The sequence below is a fragment of the Parus major genome, chromosome 12, assembly GCF_001522545.3.
Source record: "Parus major isolate Abel chromosome 12, Parus_major1.1, whole genome shotgun sequence".
Lineage (NCBI taxonomy): Eukaryota > Metazoa > Chordata > Aves > Passeriformes > Paridae > Parus > Parus major.
Genome location: NC_031781.1, coordinates 2,838,588 through 2,862,404, shown reverse-complemented (window position 1 = coordinate 2,862,404; position 23,817 = coordinate 2,838,588). Strand labels below are relative to the sequence as shown.

The 23,817-nt window shown below is 40.9% G+C and overlaps 2 protein-coding genes across 2 annotated transcripts in view; one reads left to right on the top strand and one right to left on the bottom strand.

Moving 5' to 3' along the window:
* SYN2 (synapsin II) overlaps positions 1-23,817 on the bottom strand; it is a gene marked incomplete at its 5' end in the record, with an annotated part of 155,545 nt that overhangs the window by 47,254 nt on the left and 84,474 nt on the right. The window lies entirely within an intron of this gene.
* TIMP4 (TIMP metallopeptidase inhibitor 4) overlaps positions 547-23,817 on the top strand; it is a 26,900-nt gene continuing 3,629 nt past the window's right edge. The window contains exons 1-4 of the mRNA XM_015640982.1: positions 547-862; positions 17,326-17,423; positions 22,589-22,703; positions 23,356-23,480. Of these exons, the coding sequence (XP_015496468.1) occupies positions 562-862; positions 17,326-17,423; positions 22,589-22,703; positions 23,356-23,480 (639 nt within the window). The 5' untranslated portion in view covers positions 547-561. The remainder of the gene's footprint in view (positions 863-17,325; positions 17,424-22,588; positions 22,704-23,355; positions 23,481-23,817) is intronic.

Genomic DNA, 23,817 nt, shown 5'->3' with positions numbered 1-23,817 from the left:
TGAAAAAGATTTCTGAACTCTGCATTTATGTCTGTATTCCACTTCCAACAGCCAGGAAATACAGGCACAGATCTGTGCTGAGCGGGATTTGCATTAATAAGGAATGCAGGGAAAGAGCTGCGCCTCCAAAACACACCGCTGGGATATATTTTCCTTGCTATTCTAAATTAAATCTGAGATGAAATAATTTTGTTTTAAATGCCTTTTATTGCGGCTTTTATTTGTAATTCATTATTCGCTGGAACCAGCGATTGTTGGAGGCTCACAAGCAGAGCATTGAGAGGTTTCCTTTCCATGAATGAAGTTCTGTCCAGCCTGCGAACAGGGACTGCGGTTCAGGAAAATGCCCAGAAGCGCAGGGGAAGATCGGGGGGCTGCGAAAGCAAACGGAGCTTAAAACAGGACAGCTTTGTTTACTTGCCCAAAATAAGATCGCAGGGCCGGCTTTTAAATCCCGACTGGAAGCGAACTCGCTCGAGATAAAACTCTGGGAAAATCAGCTTCAGATCGGCGTAGAAGGCGTTTCAGCGGGAGCTTTTTGGCGATTAACATTTCGGGCCGATGTCACCGCTGAAGGCGCTGCGAGCTGCGGGAAGGCGGAGCCGCGGCTCGCCCATAAATGCGAGGCTCAGTGTTCAGGGCGATCCGCGGGCGGCGAGCGGCGCTGGCAGCGGAGCATCCCCGAGCAGCGCGGCTCTGGAGCGTTTCCCCGTGCGGAGCATGAGCGCGGCGGGCGGCGGCAGCTCCGGGAGCCCGGGGGCAGCGCTGCTGCTGGCGCTGCTGCTGGCGCTGCCCGCAGCCCTGAGCGCCTGTAGCTGCGCCCCCGCGCACCCGCAGCAGCTGCTGTGCGATGCTGCCCTCGGTGAGTGCCCCCCGAGCCCCGGGGAACGGGGGAACGCAGCGCACCGCCCGCCCCGCGCACCCGCTGGAGGCTTCGTGCTGCTCCGGGGCTGGCAGCGCTGGGCTGGGCTGGGGAGCGGCTGTGCGTTTACTCGCTTCTGCTTCTTTCTATAGAGTTTATATATTCTAGGTGTTTTATATATATTAGTTATTCTAGGTGTTATATTCGATATACTTGGTATATATTATACATTATACAATATACATTATAAATTATTTAATTATAATATAATATAACTATAATATAATTATATATTATATAGTATATGGTATATAGTATGTGGTATATAGTATATTATATATATTATACAATATAGATTATATATAAGATATTACATATTATAATTACATTATATAATATATATTATATTACATATTATATATTACATATGCTATATATTATAGAATGTATATTTAGATTATATATTATAGATTGTCTATTATATATTGTATATTCTATATATTTTATACACAGAGTATAATATATATTGTATAGTGTATATTATATATTGTATAGTCTATATATTTTATATACATAGTATATTATATATTCTATATATTCTATATATTTTATATAGATATATATTATATTATAATTTTTTAAATTTACATTTTATATATTTTACTTTTATCATCTATATTTGATATATTTTAATATTATATATATATTATATATTATCTTTTCTATATTTTGTTGTTATATTATCCTTTTATATGATATACATTATATATTTTACATATTTTACATATTTTACATATTTTATATATTTTACATGTTTTATCTATTTTACATATTTGACAATTTTGATGTATTTGTATATGAGGTCCTAACTTAGAGAATACCTGAGCTTTCCAATATCTACTGCTATATTTACACCACTATCTCCTACATAGAAAGTATTCTATCTGCTATATATAAAATATTCTAGATATAAAATACTCTATCTAAATATGTCTGCAATGTGTAGACTGCCTATATAGACATTTTTATAGCACTTCAGGGAAAAAATCCAAACCAGAAAAACAAAAAAACTAAAGAACCACAAAAAGTAAGTCCCCAGTTCTTACTTGCTGCAACTTTTGAGCTTTGTTCCGCTATTCTATACTTTCTTGAATTTATTCTTGGGGTTTTCTGTCATTTTCTGGAGCAGGGAACTGATAGGTCCCTTATTTTCTGCAGGTAAACTGGCTACAGCAGCTCCCTTTTGGGACAGTTGTGCCTCGTGACAGCCAGGCAGCACCGTGGTTGTCAAACAACTCATAGAAAGAACCTAAAGATCCCAAAATTAGGCTGCAGGGGGATGAGAAAATGGGACATTTTGAGAAAATGTGTCATTTTGCAGCCTTTTGATTTCATTAGCTCGGGCTAAGGCTGGTTAAGCTCCATGGGGTGTGAAGAGTAAATGTAGAACATGAGTTTCCAAAGTGCCACAGAATTAGCATCTCTATGGGGCAGGCAATACCTTCTGCATACTGATTCATTGCTTTTATGCCCTGACAGAAAATCTTTGTGGCCATGACAAACTCTGAGCTCTGTTTGTGGCCATGAGTTAAATTGGTTTTTAATCTGCCCGTGTTCAGGGGTTTCATGGAGGTACCTCCACCAGGCATTACATGCTTGGGGGTGCTTAAGGAGAGAAAGGAAATAAAAGTTGTGTTACAACTAAATGAGTGTGCATTTAACTGTGCAGAAGAAAGTGACAGTTTTTCAACAGACTTAACGTAAAAGTTTTCCAAAATGAACAATTTTACATACAGGAAACTCAAAGTGTTCAGTATGGGCTACCTTGATGAATATTTTCATTCAGAGGGGAGCCATTCTGATGGTACAGATTTGTATTTACTCCTTTCTTAGATGTATTTTACGGATATTAACAACATCAGGCTACTTTTTATTCAAATACTGAAGATAATTTTATGTTACAATGTTTGGACTTGATGCTCAAGCTCTCACTCCTATAAATATTCCTATCTAAGTAAACTTCCTCTTTTGGCTGAGGAATGTTTATGTCAAGGATCCCTTTGTCCACTACTTATACTTTAAAAATACCATTCCTGTGTACCATAAAATGGGAGATGGAGGGAATTCTCCATCCCAATAAGTACACACGTATTTTTGCACACACATTTGCACACACACACACACACAAAACCAGCTCTGAGCGTTCATGGCTGAATTACTGGATGTGCTTTGGCCACAACATTTTGCATGAGCGGAGCAAAATCCCTGGGAAGGAGCTGGAGTGGAGCTGCCTGTCCTGTGTGAGAGGAAGCTGCAGGGAGCAGCTTGGCAGAGCAGCTCCCCCAGGCTGGTGCCAGCAGCCTTTGTGGCCAGGAGAGGAGCGGTGCCCGGCAGGAAGGGGCACCCCGGGCTGGAGGCACTGCTCATCCCCTGGGAATTGGGGCTGTGCCTCCACAGCTGCCTCGGGGACACACCTGTGGCCTTGGGGACACACCTGTGGCCTCAGAGACAGACCTGTGGCCTCGGGGACACACCTGTGGCCTTGGGGACACACCTGTGGCCTCAGGGACACACCTGTGGCCTCGGGGACACACCTGTGGCCTCAGAGACACACCTGTGGCCTCGGGGACCTCAGGGCCACCTGGCTGGCAGCCGTGTGCTGAGAGTGTTCCACTTCTTCAGTCATTAAATTCATCAACCCGTTAAGTTCATCCCATGTAGCCACAAACACAGCCAAGGATTTCCCCGCAGGATTTCCTAGCACACCTTACTAAAATAAAGATACCCTGACCCAAAACTCGGTGGTAAAACCAGAGATAAAGTCTCAAACTTGCTCATGGAGCTACCAAGCATCCCATGTCCTCCAGCCACTGTGTAAAGGTAATATTTCTGATTTCCTCCAGCTTTGGTGGAGGTGGAGGGATTGAATTGACATTACCTGAACTTCTGATTGAATGTGTGAAGCCACTCAGCAACAGCATTTCTGAGAGATCCAAGGAAAAACAAGCAGAGAAATGAATTTAGTCCAGACAAGCTCTTGTGCTTCGCCTTTCATTAAGATGATTGGTGCTGTGACACTTTGTCCTTCGCTGCCAGGAAGTTTTTGTGGCTCTAAATGCCCACAGGCAGCGCAGAACCTGAGTGATCCCGGAGTGCCCAGGGCATTTCTGACAGATCCAGGGTCAGGGAGAGCTCCTGGTCCTGCCTGAAATCAGGGATGAGTGGAGAGGCTGCAGGCGTTATGGGCTGGGAAGAACCGTGGGGTTTGCTGGGGTAAATCAGGAGAGACCTTGGCTTTGTTCATCTTCCCACAGAGCCTTCAGAGGATGTGATTTTGTACAGACTGGGGCCATTTTCATGAACTTCTCAGTAGTTTTAAATTTCGCTCCAGAGCGAGGTAACTCCTCGTTTGTAGGAAGTGCCTGGCACCGTGAGAGATACAAAACCAGGGATCCAACCCTCCTGTGCTCCTCCAAATGCTGCTGAGACCCTTCTGAACCGTGCTGAATTCCTTCAGCCCCCAGCAAACACCTCTGCTTCCCCAGAGGACTTTCCCCTGAGAATGGAGAGCTTTAATTAAACATTGTCTGTGTTAATTATCAGTGCTGCCTGCAATGCCCAGCTTTTCTCCTCACAAAAACGTGGGGAGGAGGTGCTGGGTAGCAGATTCAGTAGTGAGGCCCTGGAGTGCCAATAGATGGAAACCCTTTGGAAAATTGCCTTTTTTTGGAGAGAAACATGGATGCAATTGAGTTTACCAGATAGTGCCAAGGTAACAGATTTCCCTTTTACCACTGAATTTGTCATCCTGGCCTCAGTTCTGGACCAATGTGCAATCTGGAGACAGAAATGGGGTATGGACAGCACTGATTCCTTTCTAAAGTCTGGCACTTTAAATTCCTGCTGGTTTTTCCCCTTGGGCTACTTTTTGGACAGTAGGAGAAATATGTAAATACTTCACATTTCTTAGCTGTGTAAAACCAGCTCCCTTCAAAGTTAGTTCTATTCTTTCTGATTTAAGTCTTACTATTGTTTTTTCTTAAAATATATATTGAAAATTATGTTTTTACTGAACAGCAATTGCTAACAGGTCTTGAATATATATATATATTAAAAAAATATAGCTTCAGGAAACAGTTCTGCAGCTTTGGGGAAGAGTGGCACATTTCGAAATAGGATGGAAACTTTATAGCTGGAGCTTGGCAGCATTTTCAGCCCATTAAAATCTCCCAAGATCAAGCATTGTAAAGATGTGCCAGATGATATATTGAATTTTAATCACATTTAAACCTAACAGTAAAAATTTTCTTTAAACACGCCAGAATTAAGTTTTCAGAGTCAGCTCTTCTGGGAGATAATCACAATATGCTATTTCTTTATTACTGAGTTTCAAATGAAAACTTTCATGGCTCAGTGTCCCATGATTTTGCCTCTCTGCCATGTAATATCCAGTTTTGTGCTGGAATGGATTCATTATGAGGTGGGAAGCAATTTTTGCCTAGTGGGAAAAACCAGCTTTGGGGAATGTGTTGGAAATGGGGGGAGATGTTCTTGCAGGTGAGGAGAGGAAAGGTGAGCAGTGATATTCGATGTTTTACTGTTCCTTTATTGGGTTTTGCTCCCTTCATGGGAAGCTCTGCTCACTCACTGAGGCTGCTGAGCCCCCCAGGGAGGGTCTGACCCAAATTTAGCTGTGATGCCATTGCCCTTCATGCTCTGGGGGCAGTGACAGCCCCCCCAAAGGACAGTGGGGTGGCAAACCCAGGCTTTCTGTGAGGTTTTTGTGAATCCTGCCAAAAATCGGGGCTCGTGATGCTGTTGCTTGGGCAGGACAGCTCCTGGCAGGATCCTGGGTCGTGGGCGATGCTCCCCTAACTTGGGCTCATGGAATCCTGGAATTCCTACAGCTTTTTGGACTTCTCCATAGCATGAAAAACTCATTTCTGTTCCTGTCCTGCCGAGCAGAGGCAGATCCCAGTGCTTTACACCACCCCCTTCCCCTGAGCACCAATAATTCACATTTCCAGAGCCACTTGTCACCGGCAAGGAAGGAATATGCAGCTGCTCACAGGTAGGAGGAAATTCTGCTCCAAGATTTGGGAATTGGGTGGCAGAAACGCTGAACTGGGCTCGTGCTGTTCCAGTTCTGTCCCAAAGAACAGGCAAAAAGCCACCTGAGCATGGTTCTTGCAAGGATTTGTGTGGGGAGGCAGCACTGGTGCCACTGGAGGAGAGGGCTGCTAGGTCCATCTCCAGAACCAATGAATCCTCTTAAAACAAGCTAAAATTATCCTAATTTCAAAACTGATGTTGGTAGGCTTATGCAGATGGGCTGAAAATGAGGCAAATCTCAGCCTTTTCCTCAGCAAGGGGCTGGGGAAAAAAAGAATTCCTGTGTGTCCCACCAGTGCTCAGGAAACCAAAGTTGGCAGGTAGGAATCATTCCCAATCATTCTTCCCTACAGCCACATTTTGTTACGTGACAAAAGTTAGTTCACCAACAAAAATGAATGAGAAATTAAGTAATCTTTCATCTATTTTGGCTGTACAGCACCCTGTCAAACTCAGGTAGAGAAAAGAGGACCAGGTTTCTTTACTTCTCTAAGTACAAAAGAAATATAAAATATTTTTTCTTCCTTTTATGCATACTTTTATGGATATTAATAGCACTTTCAAATATTTTTTTTTTTTAAATGGACAACATGAATTCTAAGAAATTGTTTAGTTTAAAGGAGCTGCTGATGCATTTAGAGAGAAGTAAAAATACCCTGCAAAGGGCCATCACTGATAAAAATGCCCGTGGATGGCAACTCAGGAATAATTGCAGTACACATAAATTGCTTGGTTTCACAGCCTGAAACATCTAAATGCTTTAAAAAATGCAAAAATCCAAAAAACCCTGGCTGCTCTGGCTGCAGGAATGTTGTGGTGTCAATCCCTGATTACAATTCTGTGTATTTGTACCTGAATATCCAGTGACAAACCTCAATATTCCCATTCAGTGAGTTCCTGGAATGCTGCTGTGGGAATGGCACTGAGTCCTTCCCTTTGCAGCTAAACAGTGAAAATAAATTTCACTGAAATATTAGTGAAAAAGCTTCCCAGGATCCAGCCTGAATTTCCTGTTTGGGAATAGGAAGAATAAGACCTGAATGAGACCTACAAATAACCCTACATTTACTTGAGGGTTTAGGATAGGAGCAAACACTTGGAGAAGTTAAAAAATCCATGGAAAGTTGGTTTCCTACCTCACTTTTCAGTGCTGAATTCAAGACTTAAATCACACTGCCAGTCTCATGCAACTCTAAGAAATGATTCCCAGTATTCTGTAGATGGGTGCTCTTCAGGTCATGCTCTTCACCTCACTTCATGCCATTTCAGCATGAAAATGGGGCTCAGTCTGGGAAAACCCAGAGTTCTCCTTCCCTCTACTCACTGGATTTTCGTGGTAGTGTTCCCAACTCTTCAAAGTTGGGCTGTAAAATGAGGTGGCATCACAAAACTGAACAAAAGGACGGGGTTTTAAGGAGCCAGACCCACTGAGCACAACATTCCTGTCAGTTAGAACATAGCTGAAAACTAACATAATTTAATGGAAAAAGAATCCCAGAGCTGGCTATTAGGTAGTAAAATGAAATTTCAGAAATGTGCTGGTTGCCTGACATAGAAGTAACTCAATCACATCAACTTGTTGCTGAATGTGCTCCAAATTCAGGAGCAAACCAAATAACTGAGTTACTTTTATTTAAAATCATTTGTTGTAATTCTGGGAAACGAAACCTCCTCATTTCAAAAACAACATTCTGCACACACTGAGGGGAGAAACAAAGATTAAATAATATAAAACAGAGCCCGTGAAAGGCTGCCAACCTCTTAATCCTATTAATGTGCCAACTTTAATCCCAAACTTTCTCATTAAAAACTATCTCAGCAATGTGGGGTTCCTTCCACCCCGAGGAAGGGCCGTGTCCCCATGAATGGAAATCCACAATAACATCATGTATGTTGTTCCACAGGCTTTGGAGCATAAAGAGAGTGTTATTCTCCAGCTGAAATTAGGCAGATGTTGATTGCCAGTCAAATGATGTGGTATCTGAGGCTTGTGAAGCGGAGAGAAATGTTTCTGGTAACATGAGGAGCAGCTGTGAAAATAAAGCTGGCCTTGAACAGCATTAGGAAATCAGGGTAGATTTTAGGTGATATTTAAGTTAAAAGAATCACACACTTCTCTTAAAAATACACTCATCTCTTCTATTTGAAAGTTGATAAAACTGAGACACTAAAAGCTCACTCATAAATTGAATGTATTCTTCTAATAAATAAATAAGTAATTAAATTAAACCACATAATCTTCTGGTTTGACAAGGAAGCCAAACCAAATCAACTCCTGCCTTCAACACGAGGAATTTTCGCATCCTGAGCCAAAAACACAGAGATGCACAAAATCCTGACCTACCTGAGAGTCCTAATGAGTTTAAACATTGGCCTTGCACACCCCAAAAACCTGAACTGGAAATGCAGTTTGGGTGCAGACTGGAACAGTTCTGTGTTAAAACTCTACAGAGAAACCAAACCCTGGGAAGCATTCACGCTGAGAAATGATGCAGTGCAAATTAATATTCATATCAAGGAGTAATTAGGAAATCCTCAGTGTCTGTTTTACCGACTTTGAGAGGATTTCTGGGGGTTTCAGTCCTCAAAAGTTTCCATGGGGTTTCAGCCCAAGTCATGAACTCCACTGCAAGGCTTTGATTTCTTAGTTACAGAAATGATTATCTCACCACCCTTATCTTCTTAACTGGAAACATCAGCAAGACTAAGAAATGCTCTTCCATACATTACTTTCCATAGAATAAAGGGAAAAATCTTGCTAGAGTTACAGTTAAGTTCTTCAACAAGCTCTGTGCTTACAGATCCAAAACACTTTTGTTTAAATAGTCCAGAAATCTCCACAATTTTTCTTTCTCCTGATTTCAAAACCTGTGCTTCAGCTGATCACTGTGCTGATGATTCAGTTGTTTTACAGTTGGCTATAAGCATTTATTGATGGAATATCAGGAAACAAAAATACAAAGCAGGAAAAATAAAACTGCCTTTATATCCCAGCGAGCAGAAACATCTTTTGAACTGAAGATTCCTCAGCTTTGGGTCTGGGAGTTGTGGAGCAAGAGTGACAATTTAGACTTAGAGATCAGAATTGCATCCTGCAAAGGCAGAGGAGGTTTTTTCACCCTCACTCAGTAGTGGGCCAGCTTTGCTGCTGCTCGTTCTGTTTGCATCTAGAACTGAACTCCTCCCACAGCCCCAGACATCTGAGCTGAGTTACAGTTTGGAAATGAAGCTACTGTTTGCTGCTCTGTCCTGTTGAAAGATTAATTGATAGATGAGCCATTTGCTAAAAACATTTGTTTTTCTTCAGCTGTTTAAAGATCATTCAAAGAGCGTTCAGCGCTGACTTGTTCTCAAAAGGTAAATAAAAATGTAGGGTTTCCACTCCTGAAAGAATCAGGATGAAGTGGCACCTCAGCAATTCCTGAAGTAAACATCTTTCCCTCTCTCCTTAAGTCTGAAACAATTCCAAGCTGTGCAATTATTCTGAAATCAACACTGCAAAAGAAGGGTTGCAGTCTCCTGGATATCGAAAGCATCGAAGGCTGTGTGGGACACCTGCACTCCAAGGCTGTGACAGGAGCCACTGGAAAATTTTCCCTGATTTTCTCTCAGAGCAGTGTGTTGCATCCATCTCATCCCCAACCTGGCAGTGCCAGCAATAATTTGGCAGCACTCCTGTGGGAATTCAGGAGTCCTTTCTGACCTCCCTCTCACAAACACTGCCTGAACCATTCTGACACACATCACTCTTTATTCTCTGCCCAGACTCCACTTCCAGACCAGCCCTTCCCCAACACTGGGAATCTTCTGTATAGGAATTTAAAAAAAATGGATATTTTGAGCTATTTCTAGAGGTGGTGATGATGGCCAGCAAGTTTTGCTTAAAAAAACCCCAATAAAGCCAATTGGAGGTAAAACACTTGGACAGCCATGGCAGAGGTGGTCTGGGACTGACTGGAAGTGTCCCAGTAAATTCATAACAACCAGATTCTGAAAGATCCAATTAAATAGGAATTGCAAAAGTGAGAGTTGCCTGAGCTCAGCTCAGGCTGCTTATTGTAAATAAAGATTAAGATTCACATGCCACCAAGTTGCAAAGCAAAGATGTGAAGCAGTAAAAAGCAGGAGAGCTTTTGCAAACACAGACAAAAAACCTTTTTCCTGCAATACAGACCACCTCAAATTATGTGAGATGGAGTTACAGCACTTACAGATCCTCTTTTTTTGGACTCAGACTAAAGAAAAATGAAGGCAATTATAAGTGGGAAAAGGACAAAAAAATTTGGCATTTTCATGAGAGTGTAGTTGGCAAATCCTTCAGCATGAGCAGATAAACCCAGAATATTTCCTCTTCGGGGACTTGCTTTGGAAAGGTCTTAAACAGTTCAGGTTAAAGGCAATTTACTGAGCCATTAAATCAGCCTGGTGGCGCTGGCAGGGATGGTTGCTCATGGCAGAAATGCTCCCAGGGATGTTTGGAATACATGCAGACATTCCCAGAGCTTTCAAATGACTGACATGGTACCACTGCCACTCCTGTTGGGAGCCAACAAATCAAATCAAATACTGAAACACCAAGAAAACAAAAACTTCATTCTCCCCACAATTACCTCTGAAATAATCTGCTTTTAAAATATCAGTGTGTATTTAAAGGTACACATTGGGTATTACATTAATTCTTAATTAAATTAATCCTTAATTAATCATTTTCTGTCAATCATTTTCTGTTTGCTCCTTTTTGGTAGCATTAGTGATACCTGTGAGCTTCAATCAGATTTACAATCTGTGTTAGCAATGCTTCTTTCTTCCTCTTATATGTATTCTGAGAAATTACAATATTTTCTGTACACATGAATATTTCAGCAAGTTAATTTGCTCTCTTCATTGGTGAGAATCAAAGCTTTACCACAAGCAAATATGGCAAGTAAATCTCTACCACCACTGAATAATCCAGCATGTTTAAAGAGGCAGGGAAAGGGAGGGTAGCAATGCTGGACAGATGGGACAATTGCTCTAAATTATGGAGGAAGATTTTACAACCTCTTGTCCATTTAGAGGTTTTGTGAGCAATATAAATCAGCAGCCAATAGACCATGTTTAATTTAGAATTCTCTCCAAGGTATCTATTCTACCTTTCCCATCCTGTGCAGTGTTGCTTTAAGGGGGTTCACTAATTTTGGTCTGTTGTGACAAATTCTGTGCAGACTCCTCTTCTTTTTCGAGGCTGATTATTCATTCTCCTTGCCTGCTGACTCTGTTCCCTCTCTGCCAGAAAAGTTAAGTGTCTCGGATGTCTAGTTCCCTAGCTAAAGAATATTTTTTGTCATATCTCTGTACTCCTGAAACCAAAGTGTTCCACACTGCTCTTGGGTTCCTTGGCAGCCCTGATAGAATTTCTTGCCATTATTCTCCTCCCAGATTCCAAGAGAGGACCACAATATATTGGCCTCAGCTTCTGTGCCCTCCAGACACAAAGATGCTCAATGAAATAACGTGGTCATGCCCTCTCTCCAGAGATTTTCTTGGACTCCTTGCATTATTTTACCATGACCTGACTTAAGGTGACTGCAGTAGATGTGGTTCTGCTCACAAACTTTATTTTGCTCTCTGGTTGCTCACAGTTCAATCTGCCAGCTCCAGATGCCTGACCTCAAGCAGGGGCAGAGCTGAGCTGCAGTGGTGTTTGCTGGCCAGGCTGCACGCAGACATTTCCCCTGGAGCAGCTCTCCCCAGGAATTCCAGTCCCTTCTGGGACTTCCAGCTTCATCTCTGGTCTCACACTGAACCCTCTGAATTCATTCACCACCCAAACTGAAGATGGGCACTGCTGAAAATCTCATTATCACACTTGTCCCCAGTCTTCTCTTACAGAATACAAATTTTAGCACTTGTGGTGACAGGGTGTTAATAAACCCCCTTCTTTCTTAATCCCACAGCAACCCCCTGAGGGAAACCACCAGTCCTTTGGATGAGAAAATTTGTTAATGAAAACTCTTGGCTAACTTTTGTTCTGACTGGAACAAAACCTATGGCAGCACCAACACTGCACTGGGGTATTTCCAGGTGGTTTATCCCAATATTCAAATGAAAATCATCAGTATTACACCATTGATTAGTTAATGTAGCAGCTCTGGAAGCTTCTGTTACATGACTGCAAAATAAATTAGGATATATAAAATAGGAAATGAGGAAAGTGATCCAGTTACTTAAATGAGGAGTTCTTAAAAATAGACAGGCACATCTTTATCAGGTGGTGTAAAATTGAAAGAATTGCCACAGGATGGATTTCTATTTTGCTGCAGCCAGCTAAGAAAGCAGAATAAAGGAAAACCAACATACCTGGAAGTAACCCCAGGAACAGGGACTGCCATTGCCACCTGGCCTGCAGAGCCCAGAGACAGTTCAGCTCTTTCCTGCTTTATTCTAATATTATTCCAATATTCTAAATTCTATTATTCTATTATTCTATTATTCTATTATTCTAAAATCTATTTTATTATTCTAAATCATTGGACCTGAAAACTTGACCTTTACAGCTCCAAACCCCTCATGTGGACTCTTCTGCACTTTCTTTTGATGAATTCTTTCATCACACCCAAGGCACCTCCGAGCCAATATCATGTTCCAAGCGTGTTTGAGTGGCCTGGGATCAGAACTGCTGCAGTGCAGGAAAGGGAGAATGGCACAAGGATTATTTGGATTCCTTTGGATATTTAAAACAGTATTGGAGCTCACTAAAGTGTTGCAATGAGGCAAAAGCCTCTTCTAATAACTTTTTTTGAGAAAAAAAAGAGTCTACATATACACTTCTGAGGCAATAAAAGCCCTCTTCTCCCACACCCCAAAACTTTTGGACAAGAAGAGTTTTTGAAGTGAGTTTGCATAAACTCAAGGTCTCTGTGGTTGGGGCTCCAGCAGTTGTCACTGTGGGATTTTCCTTTTACCATAATTCTGTGTGTGGGATCTGGTAGGAATTTGAGACATTTATGGAGCAAGTTTTAAGCTCCTGCACCCCAAAGAGGGAAGAAGTTGTGATAAATAGATAATAAATAGATGATAGAAGTTTGAGTTAATCTTGCAGCAGAAGAGTGAGCAGAAACAGCTGCATATTTTTTGTGAAAGTGCTTTCATTTTGGTGAAAGGACAGATTCTTATAGAGAGAAGTTAATTTGAATATAAGGGCCTTCAAAATGATGCACATCCATATTCTGTGGCCATAGATCTGCTACATTCTGACTGACATGGCATTTCAGAAAAAAAACACTTTTTGGATGCTTTTCATCTACATTTAGGATGCCATCCTCAGTCCAACCATGTATCAGCCACACACTTTCATTTAGGTCCTTCTCCTTGTGCCTTTTATTCCTTGTCCCTCCAACAGCAAGAACATCTAAGAATAGCTTGACTGAAGTGTCAGACATTAAAGAGACAGGTGGAAAAAAGTGATCAAAAATTACTCTTTATATTTTAGGTAATTAAATGAAAGGGCTAAATTGAGGCTTTAATATATAAGAGGAAAAAAAGGGTTTCATGAGTCCTGATGATAACTTTTTATGACTTACATCTTTTCCTATCAACAAAGTTTTTGAAGTCTTATTTCAAGGATTTTGTAGCAAAGCTGATTGTGATTATAAACTTGTGAGATAGGAGCTCAGCTTCCCTGATTTCTTGAGAGAAAGACTGCATAGAAGATGTGGAAATCACATTTCTATTCACAGAGCTAGTGTGTAGCCTGAAAAAAACCTGAAGTGAACTGGAGGCACAACTGAAACACAGATTCTTCCTCAATATGCCTATATCTATTTATCTACTTATCTATTTATCTATGTATCTATGTATCTGTTTATCTATTTATCTATTTAAAACAAGAATGCACATAAAGATTTATATACAATAGATCATTTCTTGTTCTTATGTCCAGCAGAATCTTAAGTATCTTCCTAGATAATTATTTTTTGCTGTGCTTAACAGATAGTGGAGGAAAAGACCTCACTTCTTCATCAGTTTTTTACCCTCTCCTTTACCTGCTGGTTCTTAGGATTATGAAGTTTATCTGGGGAGTTGGAGTAGTAAAATTGATTATTTTAGCCTGTCTTCTAACATTTGGACTGTGGAAAGCAGCTTGAGGATAATCTCACCACTTAAGTACAGTAATATTATATAAAACATTAGATAGTGTAATACAGAACGCATTATTTAATAATGCCAACTTGTAACAATGAGAGGAATTCTTCACTCAACACTTTTCCCTCAGTTATTGCCTTAGAAATAACTCAGAGTCTAAAAAGGACACTACTTTTAGGGAATATATGAATTTCAGTGGACAAAGTGCAAGGATTTTGTTTATCCAGATTCCATCCATAACTGTGCCTTGGGATGGGCCCTGCAGTGACTGCTCAGTTCTTTGTGTCTTCTTTCCCTTATTATTTCATCATTTTTTGTCACTGTGGTGGACTAAAATCAATTTCATGGCAGGGAATTTCCTCTGACTAAGGAAATGTACCTGTAAGAAAAGCAGCTCCTCATGAATCACAAAAATCTCTGACCCACAAGGTGATGATACAGTTTATTTCCAGGTATTAATTAGTGTAGCTAATTCCAGAAGGAAACCTCCAAGTTTTGGGAAAGATGCTGCTAAAGCCTTACTCTCTGCCCTTATTGCATAAAAACACTTTGGTGTTGTAGAAACCCTGACACTTTTCTCCTGACTGGATAAACACATATATCAAATGATAAACTAAAGATGTTCTGTGTTTTACCCAGTTAAAATGATCTTCTACTGATTTACAAATGATTAGGAGGAAAGAAGGAGTAAATATATTCTTAATAAATTTCTAAATGAGAGTGCCCAAGGGCTGAGCATTGTCCTCCTGTCCCTCAAATTCATTTCCTTTCAGTTCAGTCACCTGAGACAACCTACAGCTGCAAAGTGAGGAGAAAAAAATGACATTTTATCGAAGTTGAGCCCACAGAAAAGCTACATCCTCCCACTGAAAAATTGAAGTCTGTATTTTTAGTGCAGAACGAATCCGAGGCATTCGGAATTACTGGCACTGAAATATGAAATCTGTGCCTATGTATTCCATTGATGCAAATTCCTCATAAGGAAGCAATAACAGCTAAAATGACATTATTGCTGAACAACCAGAGGCTGTTCTCACTCACACAGAGAGGCCAAACCAGGCGTGGAACACTTGAAACCATGTCCTGAAAAGAAGTGCAGAGTTGGAGGAATCCTGAGCCCCCTGAACCACGAGCGAGGAGAGGGAGATGCCCAGGAATGCTCCAGCAGGAAGTGCTTGTGGTTAAAAACAGGAGCAACCACATGAATCAGAGGTTTGAGGAGACAGCTAGACGACACTGATGGCAAAAAAATATTAATGCACAGAAAATAAAAATCTAAAGGAACCCAAGAAGAATTAAAAGGCGCCAAAAGATCTCAGTGCGTTTGAATCTGGTTTCAGGAGAACAGAAGGGTAAAACCCAAATAGCTGAAAGTCTAGACAATTAAACTTTCTTCCTGTTAAAATAAAATTCTCAGTTGGTCCTCCTTTGCCATCTGGAAGCTTTCTCTTAAACAAACGAATGAAATACAGACATCACAAAAATGCTTCTCATTTTCATCTCCACAGCCACTAAGAGATCTCTTCATGACAAACCCCAGCACGTTACACTTTCAGCCTTGCACAACTCCACAGAGACCCCTGGAGCTATCAGGGATTATCTGTGACCTTCCTCTCATGTGCTAACAAGTAGAATTTCATAAAAATATGGAAGTGCACAATGTTTCAACATTAAACACGTGGGGAAAGCAGTTTTAATTATCCCACGCTGAGTAGGCAGGAAAAGATTTCCTGCACATAAACTGTGTTATGGTACTGGGAAAATAATGTTGTTTTCTCAGCCCTTTCCTCCAGAATTGAACAGACTCTTTAATGAGAAATCCTTCTTTACTTTTTAGGGAGCAATGATGCAAAGGAGGGCATCTCAAAACCAAACAACACCATCCTAATTTGTCCCTGCCAGCAGCGTAGAGCGTGCACAATCCACAACACTTTTCCCTGGAAGGAGATCAGAGCGCTGCAGACACACAGTTAATTTGTGGGATTGCTCACATCTGCAGATGATTAAAGAGATGCTGCCACTTTCCACGTGAAATGAGGAGCTTGCTGCTCATATTTAAAAGAACTCTTTCCTCCCAAGGAATCTGGAATGCTCCTCAAGAAGGGTTTAATGGCTCAGGAGCAGGGAGCATCCAGCTGGAGCTTGGAAGCTGCAGGCAGCTGCAACACGTGGATTATTCCATCCAGTTTACTCTGCTCATTAGTTGGGAAATGGGAATTTTTCCAGGGTTAGGTGGGACTCACCTCTACCTGGTTGTGTTTCCTGTTCCTTTTATTTAGCTATGATGTTAAATACGATAAAAATGAGGTCAATCTAGTAAAAAAATGGAGTTTTTGAGGGGGAGAACACGTGATTTTGGTGTCACAAAACTTTCCTCTGCTCTGGCTTTGCCAGTCTCTCTCCACAAGCACAGACTGTTCTAATCCCAGGAGCAGTGGCCATCCAGAATGGAGCAAAAGCAGGGCTCTCACTAATTTTGGGGGATAAAATCCCCAGAGGAATTTTGGCCATACCCATGTTCTTAGAACCCACTGTGCCAAAGTGTCATGGCATATTTTAAACATCACACACAAGGGAGATGCCACAAAGAAAGAGAGAGGGAAAGAATCAATTTCTTCTTTCATAAAATCTCCTACTCTTCTTGATTAAAGAGCAGGAAATAAATGAAGTACATCCAAACAGGAAGTAACTGATTTCTACACAACTAATGGTGTGCTCTGTCAAGCCTCAGAAAAGTGAATATAAAATTATTCTAATTTCATGCATGAAATCAGTGCTTTAATCTTGCCTGGCACAGGCTTCCAGGGGCTTACTTCAAGTCTATTTATTTGATCAACAATTCTGTCATCAACAGAAGTGTCCCTTTCCTCTGCTCACTGATTATAATGATGGGTATTTTGTCACATTTTATTGGATTCAAGTCTTCCAGAGATTTTGATGGACTTTTTTTTGTCAAAACTGAGTGGTAACATCAATCAGGTTTCCAGATTCTTGGGAATTTGGGTTTACATCACAGACAGCCCACTTCCTTTTGTTTTCAGGAGCTCAGTTGGTGTTCTTACGGTAAAATCTTTAAAACCTGCTTGTTAGCATTGTCAAAACAATGCTAAAATCTATCAATATAATTTTCATTTTTGCTTGTAAAATTGGGCATCTTCTCATTTGCATTTAAATCTCTTTCTCTCTCTCTCTCTCTCTCTCTCTCTCTCTCTCTCTCTCTCTTCCAGTGATCCGAGCAAAAATATCCAGTGAAAAGGTGGTTCCTGCCAGCGATGATCCCCTTGATACCCACAAAATGATCCGGTATGAAATCAAACAAATAAAGGTACATGGAATCACTCAGCTTTTTTGAAGTTCAATGCTGATAACCTCTGCATATTTCAGCCCAAAATAACTTAGCCAAAAATGCTGGGAAAGCTGGAAAAGGCTCCAGCTGCCTCCACAGTTAGACCCAGATGAACTACACAGAATAAAAGAGGGATTAAAAAAGGGGAATAAAAAAAGGAAAGGAAAGGAAAGTGTCCTGACATTCAGGAGGTTTTTGCTAAATAATGATATTTTGATGAAGAATTTTGTTACTCCTAGTTTTGAAGGCACCACAAAATGTTCTTCATTCTGTGAGTGGTGTCAGTACATCTGGTTTTGGAGGATTCCTGATCACCTGTGCTCTGATGGTGTGGCTGCTCTGCATGGTCCAAACTTTCCAAACAGAGGGGAGCATTTCCAGCTTAGAGAGAAAACCCTTAGTTCATTGTGAACAGGGATATTTGCAGGGCCAGGTCCTTCCCTCATATTCACATCAACAAAAATCCATTTTTGTGAGTGCTGCTAGGGAAGCAAACACCCAGAGACACAGATTCAGAATCTCACAGGATTTTCCCACTCTTTGTTCAGCTCCAATAAGGAGATAATATTCATTAATACAATTTAAGAACACATGTCCTGAGCCCATTGAAGTCACACTCAAACCCTAACTGATGTTAAAATGAACAAGATTTACCTTTTTTCTGGAATATACAAGAAGCAGGGAACTCTCTCAATTAAAATTAAAAAATGAAAAAATGTGTGAGTGTGCACAGGTTGGTCAGTTGGTTTTCAAGGTAATTTCATCTCTCACTTTTCACTGAATATTATTTTATAATTTTTTTCACTTTCACATTTACTGGGAATGCTTAAGAAGATCCTTATGGGTGGCTACATGCTTTCAAAAAAAATTCAACCATTCAAGTTGTATCCACTGATCCAATCCCCTCACAGGAGTTTATGTAGGAAGAATCTTTGGTAAACAAGAATATCTCAAAGTACTCACAAGGATGGTTATCACACATGACTTCTGTGAAGGTTTGATAGCAATTTCAACAAGCCAGTCTCTACCTTGTTAAACAAACCCCAAAGCTCGTCACCATCTGCCACTTCCTGTCTCCTTAAATATTAAGGATATATTCAAATGTTTCTTTACAGAAATAAGAACATCAATGCCAGAGGATTCCCTTTCCTCCCACTGGCACTTGAATGTGCTGCTGCTACTCTGCAGCACTTCAGGAATTTGAGAGAAATGCAAATCATCTTATACCTCAGCACAAACAAGAAGAAGAAGTCTAATCTGAGTGATTGTTTTCAGCCTATAATCCCATTCTTTAGCACACTGAAATCTCTGAAATATATTTCTGTATTGAAGCTGCTTTGGAGTTTCTCCCTAATTTTGACCAGTGGAGACCTGTTCAAAACTCAGGGAGCAGGAAAAGGTGTTTATTTAATTCCAGTCAGGTTCAGAGGGCGAGTCAGCCAGGCCTGGACAAAGCAGAGATGTGTCTTTTAATAAAAGATGCTCTACATGGTCACACTCAAGCTTAGACTAACAACAGAAGGGTTGTGATAACCCCCACCCCTCAAATCTTCCTTCTCACCAGAGAGAGTTCAGGACCAAACCTTCCCCTGCCCCAGGACCCAGCTCCCTGCTCCAGGGAGGGAGGGATTTGGGGAAGGGAAGGGAAGGGTTTTGGTTGGAAAACAGGAGCTCTGTGAGCTGCCCACCCTCTGTGGGGTCACCTGTGCACCCAGTGTGGCACCACAGCAAACCCAGCAAGGCAGCTGTGCCTGACAGACCCACAGAGAGGAGTGACCTGTGACACCCCAAAACATAACTGAGGCAAAAATGACATGCTGAACAATTACTCCGTTTGCTGGGCAGCTCAGGATGGAGCTTGGTCACACCATGTCTCAGCTCAGCTGACAGCATTTTAAAGAGTTTAACTCCACAGTGTGTGTGAACAGTGAGAATATTCTCTGCTCACCGCTCCCATCCTCTCTGGAGTGCTGGTGATGGTTTCTCCTGATGCCTGCAGTCCCACAAACTGCAGGGTCCTTGGGATTACCACAGGGCTCTGGGTAATCCAGAGCAGGAGCAGCCACAGGCTGAGGGAAAGACTGGGAATTTGCTGTCTCTAACACAGCAAGGAAGAACAGACTCTCCAATCATTGCTTCTGAGCTATAGAATTAGCAAAAAAAATATCACAAAAATTCACAAAAGTTATCACCTCAGTGTGAGTTTTTGGGAGGGCTTTTAAACCACTCAGATATTCACACTTTCCTCATCAATTCTCCCCTCTTGGAAAGGGAACACAGAGCCCTTGGAGGTGATATTGGACTGTAACATTCAGCACAATGCTGCTGTTTCTCTGCTCTATTGCTCCCAGTGTTGTTGAGCTGCTCCATTAATGTCATGGCTTAAATTCTGTTTCTCTCATTTTAAATCCAGTGCATTAGGCTTAGCATTAAAATGTTGCTATTCTGGACAGAAATATTAGATATTGTTTTGATGTTCATTTTCAGAAAGAAAAAAAATAACAGTGGGGCTATTAATTTTATAGGGATGGGTTGGCATGTCAAGAAGCCATAAATGTTTTCAATTACTGTTCTTTTCTTGCAATATTTACAGCATTATATTGAGGAGAGAAGATAGTATGTGATTTATGTGCAATTGAGTATTTCTTCATAATATTTTTGTAACTGTCTTGGTCATCACACTCATTCTAAAATCTTAAAGCCAAGCCATGTGCTGGTGCTGGTTGTGCCCCTCAGGAGGACAGGGGCAGTGCCCATACAGATTTTTGTAGCAGGTTCACTTCTCTCTATCCCCAAAACCTCACTCTATTTTCCTATTTCAATAAAGTGCTGCCAGGAGCTCAGGTGAACACTGACCATGCATCAATGCAGAACCAAATCCAACCACCTTACCCCTCTACAGAGAAATATCCATGCTTTCAGGAGAAGGGAGAGTATGGCTGAGAAGATTAAATATGATTTTCTGAGTTAAGCACAAGATTATCATCTTTAGTAATGACTGTAACAACTATATAGGTCAAAACCACAGATAAATCTGACAGTAATTTAAAAAAAAACCCAACCAAGCACCAAAAAAACCTGCAAGAAAACAAACACTAACCTCATGTAAATATGAACTGAATCTCCATTATGCATTGCTGTGGGTATTGAGGGGTTTTATAGCTAAATCAAGGTGTGCTGTCTGCACAAAGCCTCCAAAGTTGAGACCAAAGGCTGAGATATCCATGGAGAAGCTGTTCCCTACAACACCCTGAAGGTTTCTGGACGTGGAGAGAGCTTGAGGCAAAGGCCACTTGCAGAGCTCACGTGGTGGCCCCATACCAGACACATTTTCCTCATCATTTTGGAGATGTTCTGGGATTCCCACTGCTGCTTTGGACAGGGTGCCAGTTTGTTTTGTGTTTTGCTCTGCCTGGGCCTGTTTGTTTTTTTTCTCCAAAGCATTTCAAATCCCAGCTAATATTTTTGGATCGGCCACGCGGTGACAACAACGTTGGCTTTCTTCCCCCCTCCGTAAATAAGGCTTCAGAAAAACCAACATATTACAGAGTATTTTCTAGTGGCCTGTGCTATTTAAATCTCCTGGGAGGGCTTGAGGAACACAAACACATTTTCCAGGGACGCCAGCTGCAACTGGGAGAGCTGTGAGCCCCTGCCATTGTCCCCAGCTGTCAACACGTGGCATGATGTCACCGGGCTGGTGGTGGCACATGGGGTGATGACAGGCACTCGGCAGCACCTCCTGCTCCCTCCTCAGAGCTGTGCTTGCACACAGCTAAGCTTGTTCTCGTCTTTTCATGGCTCATCTTCCATTTCTTTTTGGGGTTGAAGCTGCTGGTTAAGGGTGTTGGAGTCTGAGACATAAAGGGTGTGCGCTTGTTTCTAATATTTAACTCTAAGATCCAGGAAAACACTGAATTTCATATAACATGGAATTTATGAGCATGTTTTCATGGTGAAAACATGAAAACAACTGTTAAAGTTAGAAAAGCTAAAAGTGTGAGTGTGTAGATTGGAGTTTCTTAAGTCACTGGGTGAAAAAGTTAGAGTTTAAAAATAGTTTAGAAAGCAGAAGACAAGATGAAGGATTTAGAATGTTGTTTCTTTTCCTTCTTCTTTCTTCTTCATATTCTTCTCTTAGAGATTTTTGGGTAATTGTAAGTGATTAGACAAAAAATGAATGCCGCAGTGCAACCCATTTTGTGCTTTCAAAACCAAAGTGAGCCACAAAGTGAGCCACAAGAGCATTTTGTACCATCAGAACAAAATGAATCAGATTGCAGTGATTTGAACTTGTGCAGATAGTCTGGAGAGACCTGCCAAGTTTTGTAATAACATTCTAATAAACATGAGAAACAAGATTCTAACGAGCTCGGGAGTTTTCTTCAAATCAACGAGGGAAGATCCTAAAGGAGCTCAGCCCAAAGGAGACTGAGAAATCCAGGAGTAAAGAAAATACAGAAGAAGTGCAGCAGAATCAGAGAAAGAAAAAAAAATTAAAAATAATTTTTGAAAATGTTACAAAGGGGCAGCTAGTCTGAAAAGTGCTTTGATCCCAAATCTCTCCATTTTGGGGCTTCCAGGGTGTAAATCCCAAGGGCTGGGTCACGTTTTCCAACAGTTCTTTGAGAAGGTCCCACTGGTGAGAATTTTGGCTATGGAAAAGCACTTCAAGTATGAAACCAATGCTCAGGAAATGCTCAGTTCCTCAGCAGGCTTGGTGTCCCAGGAGATCCCAACAACAACAGTGATCATGAGAAAATTCCCCAGAGGAATACACTGAGAAATATTTGCATTTTGGTCGAGGTGAATGCTTGTCTCTGCATTGCTCCTTGAATGGAAGATGCCAGTAGAATATCAATTGAAGAGAAAGTTTTAAGAATCCATTAAATACACCAAAAAAGCATATTTTAAAAGCTATAATTTTTTAAAAAATTAAGACCTACTTAATTTTCTCCTAAAACTCTTGGATGTATTTCATTAAGCGTAGAGAAAAAGTCCAGTTTTTGGTGTTTTCTCACATTAATTCAGACTTTGGGGCCTTCTCTAAAGAGACTCACCCTGTATCTCTTCCAGCTCTTGTTTAGAACTGTTTTTTCATGCTTGTTTTCCACTACTGACTCTCTGTTTCTGATCATTTTCAGATGTTTAAAGGATTTGAAAAGCTCAAGGATGTCCAATACGTCTACACCCCTTTTGATTCATCACTCTGTGGAGTGAAACTAGAAGCCAACAACAAAAAACAGTATCTTCTAACAGGTAAAATGCAGCAAAATTAATGTTCCTGGAAATTCAGAAGTAGCAGCTTAGAGTGAATTTGCTAAAATATGCTAAAAAGGAATGCATTTATGTGCTATATATAAACAGAAAGGGATGTAAAAACCTGTGTTCTGCTGCAGTTATGGTGTGATTTTACATGTTTTCCACCCTTCCTCCAGCACTCTTAGAGCACTTCCAAAGGAAGTGAAGGTCAATAATGGTATAATCAGTAAACAGAAGGAATTTTGATTCAGTATTTGCTGTTATTATTTGATTAAAACCAACAGTACTGATTTTCTCAGGAATGCAGAGGTGCATAATGAGAAAACACATGCCTGTCTGTCTGTAGGTCTAGGGTACCAAGTAACTGCAGATTTTTATAGACAATGCTAAAAATCCTCTTTAACTGCATTTGTATCCACCCCTTGCTGGCAGATTTTCAACATCTTTAGAAAAATATCCTTCTTCAACCTTTTACATCCACACAGCTTGCAATTCTGAGAATATTCTCTGTTATAATTAAAATAAATTAAAAAATTTTGAAGTATTATCAATTTGGTGCAATTGGTTAAAAACTCAAGGTATTCTTAACACTTCTAATATTTATAAAACACTTCTACTGCTTTGACTTTTTGCATTTTTCATGCTGCAGGCCAAATTTTAAGTGATGGCAAAGTGCTGATCCACTTGTGCAACTACATTGAGCCGTGGGATGATTTATCCTTGTCTCAGAAGAAGAGCCTGAACCAGAGGTACCAGATGGGCTGTGGCTGCAAGGTGAGTGCAGAGTAGATAAATGTAAATAAACACCATTTATTGTATTTTTGATAATAAACCCCAGTTCAGAGGAAGCTGCTAGGTGAGTGCAGGGCAGATAAATACAAATAAACACAGTTTATTGTATTTTTGGAAATAAACCCCAATTCAGAGGAAGCTGCAAGATGAGTGCAGGGCGGATAAATTCAAATAAACACCATCTATTGTATTGTTGAGAATAAACCCCAGTTCAGAGGGATCTTCAAGGTGAGTGCAGGGCAGATAAATGCAAATAAACACCATTTATTTGTATTTTTGGGAATACACCCCAGTTCAGAGGAATCTTCAAGGTGAGTGC